This window comes from Phyllobates terribilis, unplaced genomic scaffold (genome assembly GCF_046119375.1).
Source record: "Phyllobates terribilis strain yellow unplaced genomic scaffold, ASM4611937v1 Scaffold_11__3_contigs__length_659146591, whole genome shotgun sequence".
Taxonomy (NCBI): Eukaryota; Metazoa; Chordata; class Amphibia; order Anura; family Dendrobatidae; genus Phyllobates; species Phyllobates terribilis.
In genome coordinates, this window is record NW_027362771.1 from 594,910,856 (window position 1) to 594,926,042 (window position 15,187).

Sequence of the window (15,187 nt, forward strand, 5' to 3'; positions counted from 1 at the left end):
ACGGTGTTGGGCTGTGAGCACAACCCCCATCTGTGGACGTCGGGCCCTCATACCACCCTCATGGAGTCGGTTTCTAAGCGTTTGTGCAGACACATGCACATTTGTGGCCTGCTGGAGGTCATTTTGCAGGGCTCTGGCAGTGCTCCTCCTGTTCCTCCTTGCACAAAGGTGGAGGTAGCGGTCCTGCTGCTGGGTTGTTGCCCTCCTACGGCCCCATCCATGTCTCCTGGTGAACTGGTCTGTCTCCTGGTAGCACCTCCAGCCTCTGGACACTACGCTGACAGACACCGCAAACCTTCTTGCCACAGCTCGCATTGATGTGCCATCCTGGATGAGCTGCACTACCTGAGCAACTTCTGTGGGTTGTAGAGTCCGTCTCATGCTACCACCGGTGTGAGAGCACAACCAACATTCAAAAGTGACGAAAGCATCAGCCAGAAAGCATTGGTACTGAGATGTGGTCTGTGGTCCCCACATGCAGAACCACTCCTTTATTGAAGGTGTCTTGATAATTGCCAATAATTTCCATCTATTGTCTATTCCATTTGCACAACAGCATGTGAAATTGATTGTCAATCAGTGTTGCTTCCTAAGTGGACAGTTTGATTTCACAGAAGTTTGATATACTTGGAGTTATATTCTGTTGCTTAAGTGTTCCCTTTATTGTTTTGAGCAGTGCATAAATATATATATATATATATATATATATATATATACAGTATATATACAGTCTTTTAACTAGTACAGTTATACTGGTGTGGATACAGATTTACACAATTATATCACGCTGGTGAACCGGCACACATCTCACAAGCGCATGAGGTACAGTACTTTGATTGGTCACCAGATGGCGCTCTGCTGGCTACCTACATTGTCCATGTCTTATGCTGTGCATGCATATCTGTACACATGGCACACTGCGTCATCTGCACTTTCTTTTCAAAGTATTATTCTCTGTTATTAGCATTTATGTCTGTGAGCTACAACTTTATTAAATGTGGTTTTACATGCCAGCCTGTATAATCATCTAATTTTATCCTTAACGAGAACCTGTCACCTTAGAGAACACTGTTTACCTTCAGATATTGGGTTAAATTACAGATCACGTGTGTTCCAATACTACCTGGTTGCCGTACTGAACTACTGGGAAAAAATGTACTTTGTGCCACCCAAGAACCACTGGCTTTCAGTCATAGGGTTGGTGCACAGAGCAGCTACAGTCACCGCCCCACAGAACTGGGCCATCGGCTTTCAGTCATGGGGGTAGTGCACAGAGCGGTTATAGTCACCCCTCACAGCTCTGGACCGTCATATTTCAGTCATGGGGGTGATGCACAGAGCGGTTATAGTCACAGCCCACAGCACTGGACCGCCGGCTTTCAGTCATGGGGGTAGTGCACAGAGCAGCTACAGTCACCACCCCACAGAACTGGACCATCATATTTCAGTCATGGGGGTGATTCAGATGCACAGAACGGTTATAGTCACAGCCCACAGCACTGGACCGCCGGCTTTCAATCATGGGGGTGGTGCACATAGTGGCTACAGTCACTGCCCAAAGCATTGGGCCGCCAGCTTTCAGTCATGGGGGTGGTTAACAGAGCCGCTACAGTCACAGCTCACAGCATTGCCCTTTGTAATGTAAGCACGTCCTGGTGCTTTGATTGACAGCTCGCTCTGCACAGTATAGTGAGCGGTGTTGTGAGCGGTGACTGTAACCAATCTGTGCACAGCCCATGACTGAAAGCTGGCGGCTCCTGGATGAAATTAAGCTAATTTTTCCTCTGTAACCACACAGCAGCCGGGAACCATTATAATGCTATTACATTGTGAATTGACCCTATACGTGCAGGCAAATAGCATTTTCCATGACTACAGGTTCCCTTTAAAACTATGACATATGATGGGCAGAAGCGTCAGAGCCGCAGGCAGGGCACTGAGACCATCACACGCCATTTATCATACTGATCTTATCACATGAGATACAGAAACCTTTTTGGCTCTCATTCACTTGTGTGGCACTTTTATTACTGCCATCACCCTCGCCCTTGCTCTTTATCCCAATACCTTGCCCAAGGCAAAATGGTTTGCTGTCACCCAATAATATCTGGGCTCTCCCTCACACAACCCCCCCACAAATAAATAAAATTGCACTATTTGGCACTCCTGCTATATCGCTATACAGAAATACGTTTGGATTTGAACCCTGGTTGCTGCGCGGTGTACGTCCTGGTTGGATTGGAACCCAGGACCCCAATGCTGCGCGATGGTTCTGAGTAATAAATATCTGAAATTACACCTGGAAAAGCAATCTCACCACAGATCTTGACCTCAATGTGAAGAGCAAATATGAAGGTTGGAAGGAGCAGCAATAAATGGAGACATCAATGACTTGGCTTTACGCATTTCTCCACTGATAAGAAGCTTAATCATTGTCCCGGAGATGTTAAGTCGACCAAAAGAGCACAGCCTGTTACTGGAAGCAGTCACACTCTCTGCGGAACCGTGCTAGGAACCCACCGAAGACATGAGTCCTGCGCTCACCTCCACCACCATCAGATTCCTGGTCCTTCTATTAGGTGAGTGTGATCTATAAAAGTGTTACAGTCGTATCTGGATCCTAGACTAGGTGCAATAGAAACAAATACTCATCTGTGAGACGTACAAGGGGTATACAAGGTGGCTGTAATGGTGCTCGAACATACAGTATACAACACCTTTATATAAGCCCCAAAGTCTTTTAAATATATCAATGACCTTCTTTTTTGCAATCTTTGTTACACTTACTATGTTAGCGTACAAAAAAGCATAATAAAACTTTACTTGGAAACTATCATCAACTTGCTGTTGACGGATCCACTTTTTTATCTGCATTCATAATATTTTTATTTACCACTTTCATTGAAAAATAGCAGTGAATCAGAGTTTAACTGCATCCTTACCCCGATAACCACTTGCTGACAAATGATGAGCACCCTCGCCGTGAGTGGAAGGTCATATCGGAATTATGGGGGCCATATAGCTGCTGCGTATGTACCTGTATGATCAGGAAGGAAGCTTTGGCTGCAATAAACCATCGTAATCTTACTGGATTTCTAAGCTTTTTTACCCTGTATATTGAATAGAAAAAAATTAGCTACATAGAAACTGTCATCAAGCTGCTGTTGATAGATCTAATTACTTCTTTTTTGGTTTATTTAGTGCTTTCACTGAAAAATTGTAATATATAGGCTCAACTTCACTTGATTGCTTATCTATTTTACTCTGTACAGTGTCCCAAAATATTAGCTATATAAAAACTGTCAAGCTGCTGTTGACAGATCTGATTCCTTATTTTTTTATTTATTCAGTGCTTTCAATGAAAAATTGCAATATATAGGCTCAATTTTGCTTGATTGCTAATATAGTTTACTCTGTTTAGTATCCAAAAAAGATAGCTATATAGAAACCATCATCAAGTTGCTGTTGACAGATCTGGATACTTTTTTTGTTTATTTAGAGCTTTCATTGAAAAATTAGCTGCATGAAAAGCATCATCAAGTCGCTGCTGGCAAATCTAGTTACTTATTGTTTGGTTTACTTATCGCTTTCATTAAAATAATTGTAATATATAAGGTCAGTTTTGCTTGATTGCTCACCTATTTTACTCTGTGTGTCCAAAAAAATAGATATATAGAACCTATCATGATGCTGCTGTTGACTATTCTGATTACTTATTTTTTATCTTATTTAGTGCTTTCTTTTAAAAATTTTAATATATAGGCGCAGTTTTGCTGGATTGATTATCTATTTTAATCTGAATAGTGTCCAAAAAATTAGCTATGTAGTAACTATCATCAAGCTGCTGTTGACAGATCTAGCTACTTATTTTTTGGTTTGTCTAGTACTTTCATTGTATAATTGCTGAAAAACATGAGGGTTATCAGGATCCTTACTTCATTAATCACTCACTGACTAATGATATATGCTTGTATGCTTTTCACAAGCAAAATGTAGTATCTGATTTATGACTCATCTTGAGGATCACTCAGGCCCTGCATATGTGACTGTTTGATCAGGAATGGAAGCTATAATAAAAAGTCACAGTCTTGCTCAATTTCTGATCTATTTTAATCTATGTATTGTTAATAAAAAATAGATATATAGAAACTATCATCAAACTGCTGTTGACAGATCCTGTTATTTATTATATGATTTATTTACTATTTTCATTAAATAGCTATAAAATATACTGTAGGTGTAGTCTTGCTCAATTTCTGATCTATTTTACTCTGTATAGTGTCCGAAAAATGTACAGTAGTTACAAGGACACTATCATTAAGCTGCTGTTGACAGTTCTGGTTATTTAATATATAGTTTATTTACTGATTTTGTTGAATAACCGTAATACATAGGTGCAAACGTACTCAATTTCTGATCAATTTTACTCTGTATAGTGTCCAAAACTACTTAGTTACATGGAAAGTATCATGGAGCTGCTGTTGATAGATCCGGTTATTTATTATATGGTTTATTTACGGCTTTTGTTGAAAAACTGTAATATATAGGTGCAGTCTTGCTCAATTTCTTATCTATTTTCCTCTGTATAGTGTCCAAGCAATTTAAGTTACATGGAAACTATCATTAATCGGCTGTTGACAGATCTGGTTACTTATTATGTGTTTATTTAGTGTTTTCATTAAGTAATTGCAATACATAGGCGTAGTCTTGCTCAATTTCTAATATAATTTACTCATTATGCTGTCCCAAATACCTAATTTCATAGGCAGACCATTAATGTCCAATTAAATACTTTACCATTATTTATGATAAGTGATGCATGCCATAATAAAAAAAAATGTAAAAAAAAAATGTTTTCTACATTTTAAAAATAAAATTTAATATAAATAATAATAATATAAATTAATAACAATAATATAATGAAAATAATAATGTACTGTCTGTGAAACAAGGCAGCAGCACCTACAGAAGTTCAACTAGTTTTGCAAAACAAATGAAAGCCTCAAATATATCAAGCGAATATAAAATACATCAAGCGAAAATAACAAAAAAAAAGTTATGACCTTAGGAATGCAAAAATGGAAAAATTAAATGTCTTCTTTTTATCAAGGGATTAATTCCCTACTGTCCGGCACACTGTAGGTTTTTCGAGGGGGATTGTCCGTTTTAGGCAACCAATGTTCATTTGATTGGAATTTGAGTGGAATTTTATTATTATTTTGCATCTCTTTTATTGTGTCTTTACGTTTATACTACAATTTGAGCCTATTATTATCGAGTCTTCCTGACTTCTCTCCTCTTTTTTTTTTTTTTTTGCAGTAATTAAAGTGACAGCAGTGACGGCTGAAACCAGAACAGCGACCCCGTGTAAGTGCACCACCATCCCTCGAAGGTCTATTGCTTTTCTATCTATTGCATTAAACTTTAGCAATCTCTGTCACTCTGTTATCTACATTATTGCCGATGGATTGTCATAAACACGGACGTCCAACACGTGATCAGGTCCTTGTTTGACGTCAGAGACATTTTTTGACTTTGGAACTTAGGGCAAAGTGAAGCTATGAGATAGAGGGACGAGCTGTGTCACACGCACTGATATCCCAGTAGATTTGACTATCTCTGGATTTTTACACCCAGTTTTATTGTTTTTAGTAGAACTTTCTATGTGGAAGATCTAAAATTGGAGATATAGATGTGGCAGGGCTGAATTATCCATTAGCTCCATGTGGACCACCATGACCCATTAGGTCATTTAGGCAACAAAGAGGTAGACCTCACAATCGAGCAGAGAAAACCATGAGGAAGCTTCAACTCAGGTGGACACAATTTCAATTACGAAATATACAGTCATCCATACATTTTATCGGTGACATGCCATACCAGTGGCCATTGCAAAAGTAATCAAGTTGGGTTGCACTTCCCGTGAAGAGTAAAGATAGTAGAAGCGACTATGGACTTTCATTCTTGGAATGGATTCAGGTTCTTGTGGTTGAACTCCTACGATCAGCCATTAAAGGCATGCCCTAAAAACATGGGAGGAACTGTGGTCAAGGCTTTGCGGTTTAAGAATCTCAGTTGGATATATATACAAGCAATAAACCATTACTGGCCATAATAGACAGTATCCTTGTGACCTGACGTCTGAAATGTCTAGACTAGAAGAACATTACTCTAGAGGTTTATAAAGTGTTGACCAAATATTTTATGTGAAAACTTAGCAGACAGTGGATGGCATTTTGGGCGAAAAGGAGTTGGTTTCAAAATTTTCATAGCTATTGGTAAATTTGAACCTTGACATGTGAGTTACCAAATATACATATTATAGGTTCCTTGGTCTATCAGAGGGTTGTCTTCTGCTAGACATTTTAGGTCAATTATTCTATATGAGCCTGAACTTTTCCAGACGATCCCCTGGTGGGCTTGTCTAATACTCCTTTTCTCGTGGTCAGTTAAAAATCTTATACAGTATTTACCACGAGACCTTTCTACAGTGCCCATATTACGTGCCGCTTCAAGCAAGACCTGTCAAAAACTATTAGACAAACCATTGATGTCACCATCTTCTCCACATCATGCTCTATTTTTGTTCTTTGGGGTTTTTTTTCTCATGATCTGTTGTTGAAATTAATCTTTCTTATTCTGTTTTCCAGTGAAATGTCAGAACGGAGGGATCTCAAATGGGAATAGATGTATTTGTCCTACCTTTACCGAAGGAACGATGTGTCAAAACATTAAAGACAGGATTGAAATAGGTAAATCACTTCTGTGCCAATGAATATCAATGAAATTAGGTGAAGGACGAGAAATTAAAAAAATTTATCATAATAACGGTAAAGGTTGACTGTAAAAAATAATGGGGTTATCCAGTGCCTATCACTTCTCCATCTGGAGATGAGCAACACTACTAACATGGCACCTCTGTTGCCTGCCAGGTCTCGTGCATGGTCGGCGGGTATTATCTACCTGTTCTACCTACTAGTTTAGGACGAGTGAACAACATCTGTATGGCCAATGGTTCTTCAATCCCAAAGGCTATGCTAACTGAAGTGTAATTCCAAGCTAATAATTGTGATTTGTCCATGCTAATGGTTGTTCCATTTCATGCCAATGTTTTGCCATCCCATGCCAATTGTTTCTCCATCTATGACAATGTTATGTTATTCCTTGCCAATAGCTATATCACGCCATGATAATAGTCTTGTCTTTCCATGGCATTACTTATGTCATTTGATCCCAATAATTGTGCCATTCCATGCTAAGGGTTATGTTTTTTCATGCCAACACTTGTGCCATTTCATACATACTACTCGTTGTCATTCTATGCCAATAGTTATGTCATTCTATACCAATAGTTATGTCATTCTATGCCAATAGTTATCTAATTCCATGCTCATAGTTGTGTCAAGAATTATTTCTTTCCATGGCAGTCCCCATGTCATTCACTGGCAACAGTTGTGCCTTTTCATGCCAATAGTTGTGCCATTCAATCCCAGTTGTTGTGTCATTCCTACACAAGCCTAGATTGGTCCACCAGGGTCTTTTACGCTGTTATCGTTATTGTATCAATCCATGGTGTGGCTAGTCTTCCTCTTCACCTTCTTCTATTCTTATAACCATGATGTTCTTCTCCATGCAAATAGTTGTGCCAATTGTGTCTTTCCGTGGAAGCACTTGCATCATTTAATGCAGAACTTTTGAGCCGGTGATTGTTTTCATTCTGTGCCAATGGTTGTATGGTTCCTGCTATTGGTTGTGCTACACCTATGTGATGGCCCTTTAGTTTAGGCTCTGTCTCCAGCCATGATAACCTCTCTATATTTCCCTTTAGGAAGGACTTATGAAGCCAAGCTGGGTGCGGTATTAAAAGTCAATTACCTGTACTCTGAGAAGCTAGACGATAAAACATCTGCAGAATATCTAGAATTTGAGAAGCAATATAAAGACCTGGTAAGTCACTCGCTAGATGAACCACATAATGGTTGCACTTGGGTAAAAATGCTCCCACTAAACTCTCCTTCTCTTGTTCTACAGATAGACATATTACTCAAGGGATATAATGGACACTGTGAATCTATTTTAAAGTAAGTCTAGATAAGTAATACTTTGTGTATGAACGACTTATGGGGGCTTTACCCACCTATGATTCCACCGTGCTTTAAGATCTTCCACCGAGTTCAAGCCAACAGATTGGCCAGCTGGCAGCTAATTCAACCCAATGGGAAACAACTTTAATGCATTGTAATCCAAGACCTCATATTCACCCAATGCTCAATGACCATGGACCAGGAATGATAAGATCATTCATTATGCTTGATTCTAAAGTGCCTTTTTCAAAAACACCAAATCCATAAATGAAACCTGAGTGACCCCAAACCAATACGATGATTTAAGACTTGTTGGGATCCATTACACCAATCATGGATCTATTATATCTCATAAATTAAATCTGGTGGGAACCCTATCCCAACCCTGGGACATTGACTCTTCCTAACCCCTCATCTCAGCCACATATAAGAGTGGTGGCCATGGATGTATGTGTCCATCTCCACTGTAGTCCACAGAAGCTACAGAGAAACAAGTATGCTACTGCTGGAGAAGGTTGTCAAATACCCATCAGGGGACGCCAGTTTCTACTGCAATGTGGATCCCAGATTTGAACATTGTATGTATAGACATGTACAATGACCAATGGGGACACAGCTAGAAAACGCTGGACTCTATAGTAACATTTTGAAACGGTCCTCGATTTTTTAAAAATATTAAGTTAGGTCTCCCCTTCCTGGTTTCTGGCCCTAGGTCGTAAACATCTACTACATATAGGGTGAAACAACTTGATAGATATGATGAGATAGATAGATAATAGATAGATAGATAGATAGATAGATAATAGATAGATGATAGATAATAGAAAGATAATAGATAGATAATAGATATGAGATAGATAGATGATAGATAGATAGATAGATAATAGATACATAATAGATAGAGAGATTAAAGATATATGATAGATATGATATAGTGAACAACACTAATCATTAATACAGGGTTTTTAAAGGACCTGTGGCAAGAGTCGCTGGAAACCCCGGGTTGGAGGGAGGAGGCCGCCCCACTGCCTTCCTGTAGCCCCCTCCAAGAAATGAAGGCCCTGCCGGGTCTTACTAATCTGCCTTAGCCAGATAGTCTGACCAGGTGATTGCTCACCTTCATTCCTGCATCACAGCCGCAGCTGTGTCTGTGACTGCAATGCACTCCAATGGATTTACTAGGTCTCTATACACATTCTGGGGGATATATAACGTCCCTCGTATACGATCCCAGTCACTGCCTCACAGTAGATAGACTCTTGCTGGGCGGTGGATCCCCAGCACTGGAGCCTCCATATCGGTCTTCTCAGAATTACGTGTTAGTGGGGATGTTACTTCTGTATGATAATAATCTTTGGCTCCTCCCCCTTGTCTTTTATAAAGGGCTGAAACCGACGGAAAAGTGAGAGTCATCAATGAAATAACTCTGGTATTATCGTATAACCAAACAGTTGAAGTGAAAGATCAGTATGAAGGAATGCACAGGACAGTGCAGGCAGCCATCAGCAGCAACACATGTAAATCCCGCGGTAAGTGTCAGGCAGGACGCGGCCCCGGCTCCGGCCCTCGCCCTCTCGCACAGGCCTCAGGCAGCCGTCTGCTCCGTCTCTCCATTTCCTCACAGTGTAGTTTTCCTTCGTAGATTCGGGCCTTAGCTGGGGTCACTGTGTGATGATATCACAGGCTCTGGAGAGGTGCATGCTGGGAGGACGCGCTCTGTGTAACACCAGCAATCCTCTGTGTGCAGATCACTGCTAATATTAAAGCACCACTCCGGTGATTTCCCCATCCGTTAGCTATCAGTAATGTATGTATCACATACAGAGGTGTATCTAGGTTTTCAAGCACCCAGCTCTCGCTAATTCTCTCAATATTTAGTGAAAAACTGAGAGAAGCAGGAAAAGAAGCTCGGAGTCAGGTGACCGGAAGTGTGATAATTACATATGACTGAAGTGGCCGTGTGATGACTGCCCGAACCAGAAAGCTGAGCTGAATCCTGACAGAGAGGATATTACACACTGTTAGGATTGGCTGCAGGGCTTCATTTTACTGCTGTCAGGATTCTCTGGTGCCAGCAGTGAGAGTGAACGGTCATGTGAGCACAAGTATACGGTTTGTATACTTCTGGTCACATTCCGACTAGACGTGTCCAGTCTTGCACAATTCATTTTCAGTGAGTGAGGACACGCATGTCTAGTTGGCACGTGACTACATGTATGCAAATCACATACTACATGTATGCAAATCACATTACTATAATAATAAATAATAATAATAATAATACTTGCAGTTTCCTGACCTCCCACTCTCACAAGAGAATCTTGACAGCAGTGCGCACAGTGAGAATTCAGGAGTCTGCAGTCACATAGAATGACAAACTTAGACCACCTCTTTAATGCTCCTTACATAAATAAAAACATAGTAACCCTAAACTTGTCAGACAGCACAGCACTTTATTAACATTGCCATGTATCACATCATCTTACAAGTTATGGATTGTTGCATGTGTACAGGATCAGAACCAATAACTCAAGAATCCATCACCAGAACCAACAGCAGTACAGAAATACATCACTAGAACCCCCATCGATACAAAAATACATTACCAGAACCACCAGCAGTACAGAAATACATCACTAGAACCCCCATCAATAAAGGAATACATCACCAGAACCACCAGCAGTACAGAAATACATTACTAGAACCCCCATCAATAAAGGAATACATCACCAGAACCACCAGCAGTACAGAAATACATCACTAGAACCCCCATCAATAAAGGAATACATCACCAGAACCACCAGCAGTACAGAAATACATCACTAGAACCCCCATCAATAGAGGAATACATCACCAGAACCACAAGCAGTACAAAAATACATCACTAGAACCCCCCATCAATAAAATAATACATCACCAGAACCACCAGCAGTACAGAAATTAATCATGAGAACCACTAGCAGCACAGAAATACATCCGTATAACCCTCATCAGTACAGAAACACAGCATCTGAACTCTCATGAAAACAGGAAAACATCACCAGAACTACCATCAGTACATGAATACATCACTAGGACCACCATCAATACATGGTACATCACCACATCCCGACATGATACCCTTAAAAATTGCAGTGTCATTATAATGCTCCTGAATAAAAATATCTGCCCTACGCTGAGCCCCTGAATAAATAATTGCCCCTCACTATATTCCCTACACAAAATATGATCCACGCACTGTCCCTCTTAGGTATATGCCCTCCACACTGCCCTCTGCTTTCCATTCTGAGTCCCCTCTTCACACTGTCCTTTCAAAGTGTGTCCCCCCTATAGGGTCCAGCCCAGTCTCAGTACTCTGCTCCCTCATCACACTTCCATGTAGATTATTGTCCCATCCTGGCTGTGTCCTTACACTGTCCCCCCATGTTACCCCCCATAAACACACACTACTCAGTTTCTCTTCTGTGCCCACTCACACTTTTCTCCCACCATACTGTCTCCTCACACTATTCCCCACAATAGTCCCCTCACACATTTTCCCATCCCTCCTCATACTGTCTCCTCTCACATCCCTCAGCTGCTGACGTCGCCCTGACCCAGAGATCAGGGCTTCAATTGTACTCGCGTCGAAAAGACGCAAGTACAGTTGATCACTGGGAGCTGGCACGCTGCAGATTCTCTGAGCCGGCTGTCAGTTTAACAACCGGTTCAGAGAACGACTGACTCCCAGTAAGGGGGGCGGAAGTATGCAGCCGCCGGGGAGACACCTCAGACCGCTGCATTAGGCGGCCCGATGGTGCCCCCCTGCCGGCTGCGCCAGGGGCAGATGTCCTGGCTGCCCCCCCCCCCAGATACGCCTCTGATCACTCATATATTACCCTGACCCTGTCCACCATCTTTTGACCTTATTTCTTTCTGGCTTACTCCATTACTATGTCTATGACAGCCTCATTCTGAGTTTCATAGATTTACATTGAGAGATGACTCCGGCATACCTCTCAACTGTGAATGATAAGAGAGAGGGATACACACTGCTGCGAACACCACGGAAATGTATATTTTATACTAAGCCAGCACCCTAACCTCACCCACCCCTTTATATGTACCCACACAAAATATTCTCCTAGTGAGACCCGTGAGTAGTCAGACAAACCCAACACCATTTTAACGGCCCCAACAGTGTCCTCCACACAGTATTATCCCCTACACACTCCATTCCCCACACAGAGTCTGATGCCTCCTTCCACAAATACACAACTCTGCTACATCAACACGCAATAGTCTGTTACATCTCACAAATATAACACTACTACATCAACACATCATTCTGCTACATCAACACACACAACTCTACTACATCAACTTACAACTTTGCCATATCACACATCCATAACTCTATATGAACACACAACTCTTTTGCATCACACACATAGCTGTTACATCAACACACAACTCTGCTAAATTACATATAAAAAACACGCATACACACACACCTAGCCTATATCCTGCTTCTTGTCATCGCCTTCTGGTCACAAGACTTAAGAACGTCATGTGACCCATATGTCCAGGCCTTCATCAGCCTTTACACAGACTGATTGGTGGAGGAAGGACCTGTCGGCTCCCTGCTCCGTTGATGATGGGCCATACCCCCGACCTCACAGGATAGCTCCCCACGTTCAGTATATCTGGGATGGTTGGGAGTTATCCTTCTTGTCCACACAGTAAACACTGTAGTGAGCAGGGGAGTCACAGCCACGGTCACATGATGCGGGAGTGGACGGGAGCCATGCTGGAAACGGCAGGAGACGGCAACCGGTAAATAAAACAAACACACACTGCACGTACATTACTGATAGCAAACGGATTATAACATCCAAAGATAGCGGCAGCCTGCTACAATAAGATGCCGGGTGGTTGCCTGCAGTAATAAGATGCCGGGTGGTAGCCTACTGTAATAAGATGCCGGGTGGTAGCCTGCTGTAATAAGATGCCGGGTGGTAGCCTGCTGTAATAAGATGCCGGGTGGTAGCCTGCTGTAATAAGATTCCGGGTGGTAGCCTGCAGTAATAAGATGCCGGGTGGTAGCCTACTGTAATAAGATGCCGGGTGGTAGCCTGCTGTAATAAGATGCCGGGTGGTAGTCTGCTGTAATAAGATGCCGGGTGGTGGCCTACTGTAATAAGATGCCGGGTGGTAGCCTGCTATAATAAGATGCCGGGCGGTAGTCTGCTGTAATAAGATGCCGGGTGGTAGCCTGCTGTAATAAGATGCCGGGTGGTGGCCTACTGTAATAAGATGCCGGGTGGTAGCCTGCTATAATAAGATGCCGGGCGGTAGTCTGCTGTAATAAGATGCCGGGTGCTATCCTGCTGTAATAAGATGCCGGGTGGTAATCTGCTACAATAAGATGCCGGGTGGTAGCCTGCTGTAATAAGATGTCGGGTGGTAGCCTGCTGTAATAAGATGTAGGGTGGTAACCTGCTGTAATAAGATGCCGGGTGGTAGCCTGCTGTAATGAGATGCCGGGTGGTAGCCTGCTGTAATAAGATGCCAGGTGGTAGCCTGCTGTAATAAGATGCCGGGTGGTAGCCTGCTGTAATAAGATGCCGGGTGGTAGCCTGCTGTAATAAGATGCCGGGTGGTAGCCTGCTGTAATAAGATGCCGGGTGGTAGCCTGCTATAATAAGATGCCGGGTGGTAGCATTCTGTAATAAGATGCCGGATGGTAGCCTGCTGTAATAAGATGCCGGGTGGTAGCCTGCTGTAATAAGATGCCGGGTGGTAGCCTGCTGTAATAAGATGCCGGGTGGTAGCCTGCTATAATAAGATGCCGGGTGGTAGCATTCTGTAATAAGATGCCGGATGGTAGCCTGCTGTAATAAGATGCCAGGTGGTAGCCTGCTGTAATAAGATGCCGGGTGGTAGCATTCTGTAATAAGATGCCGGGTGGTAGCCTGCTGTAATAAGATGCCAGGTGGTAGCCTGCTGTAATAAGATGCCGGGTGGTAGCCTGCTGTAATAAGATGCCGGGTGGTAGCCTGCTATAATAAGATGCCGGGTGGTAGCATTCTGTAATAAGATGCCGGATGGTAGCCTGCTGTAATAAGATGCCGGGTGGTAGCCTGCTGTAATAAGATGCCGGGTGGTAGCCTGCTGTAATAAGATGCCGGGTGGTGGCCTGCTGTAATAAGATGCCGGGTGGTAGCCTGCTGTAATGAGATGCCGGGTGGTAGCATTCTGTAATAAGATGCCGGGTGGTAGCCTGCTGTAATAAGATGCCAGGTGGTAGCCTGCTGTAATAAGATGCCGGGTGGTAGCCTGCTGTAATAAGATGCCGGGTGGTAGCCTGCTATAATAAGATGTCGGGTGGTAGCCTGCTGTAATAAGATGCCGGGTGGTAGCATTCTGTAATAAGATGCCGGATGGTAGCCTGCTGTAATAAGATGCCGGGTGGTAGCCTGCTGTAATAAGATGCCGGGTGGTAGCCTGCTGTAATAAGATGCCGGGTGGTAGCCTGCTGTAATAAGATGCCGGGTGGTAGCCTGCTGTAATAAGATGCTGGGTGGTAGCCTGCTGTAATAAGATGCCGGGTGGTAGCCTGCTGTAATAAGATGCCGGGTGGTAGCCTGCAGTAATAAGATGCCGGGTGGTAGCCTGCTGTAATAAGATGTCGGGTGGTAGCCTGCAGTAATAAGATGCCGGGTGGTAGCCTGCTGTAATAAGATGCCGAGTGGTAGCCTGCTGTAATAAGATGCCGGGTGGTAGCCTGCTGTAATAAGATGCCCGGGTGGTAGCCTGCTGTAATAAGATGCCCGGGTGGTAGCCTGCTGTAATAAGATGCCGGGTGGTAGCCTGCTGTAATAAGATGCCCGGGTGGTAGCCTGCTGTAATAAGATGCCGGGTGGTGGCCTGCTGTAATAAGATTCCGGGTGGTAGCCTGCTGTAATAAGATGCCGGGTGGTAGCCTGCTGTAATAAGATACCGGGTGGTAGCCTGCTGTAATAAGATGCCGGGTGGTAGCCTGCTGTAATAAGATGCCGGGTGGTATCCTGCTATAATAAGATGTCGGGTGGTAACCTGCTGTAATAAGATGCCGGGTGGTA

At 42.8% G+C, this 15,187-nt stretch overlaps 1 protein-coding gene across 1 annotated transcript in view; it reads left to right on the forward strand.

Moving 5' to 3' along the window:
• Nucleotides 1-2,420: 2,420 nt before the first annotated feature.
• The window catches only part of LOC141167073 (mucin-12-like), a 41,018-nt gene continuing 28,251 nt past the window's right edge, over nt 2,421-15,187 (forward strand). The window contains exons 1-6 of the mRNA XM_073654413.1: nt 2,421-2,579; nt 5,320-5,367; nt 6,651-6,752; nt 7,829-7,947; nt 8,032-8,081; nt 9,468-9,613. Of these exons, the coding sequence (XP_073510514.1) occupies nt 2,528-2,579; nt 5,320-5,367; nt 6,651-6,752; nt 7,829-7,947; nt 8,032-8,081; nt 9,468-9,613 (517 nt within the window). The 5' untranslated portion in view covers nt 2,421-2,527. The remainder of the gene's footprint in view (nt 2,580-5,319; nt 5,368-6,650; nt 6,753-7,828; nt 7,948-8,031; nt 8,082-9,467; nt 9,614-15,187) is intronic.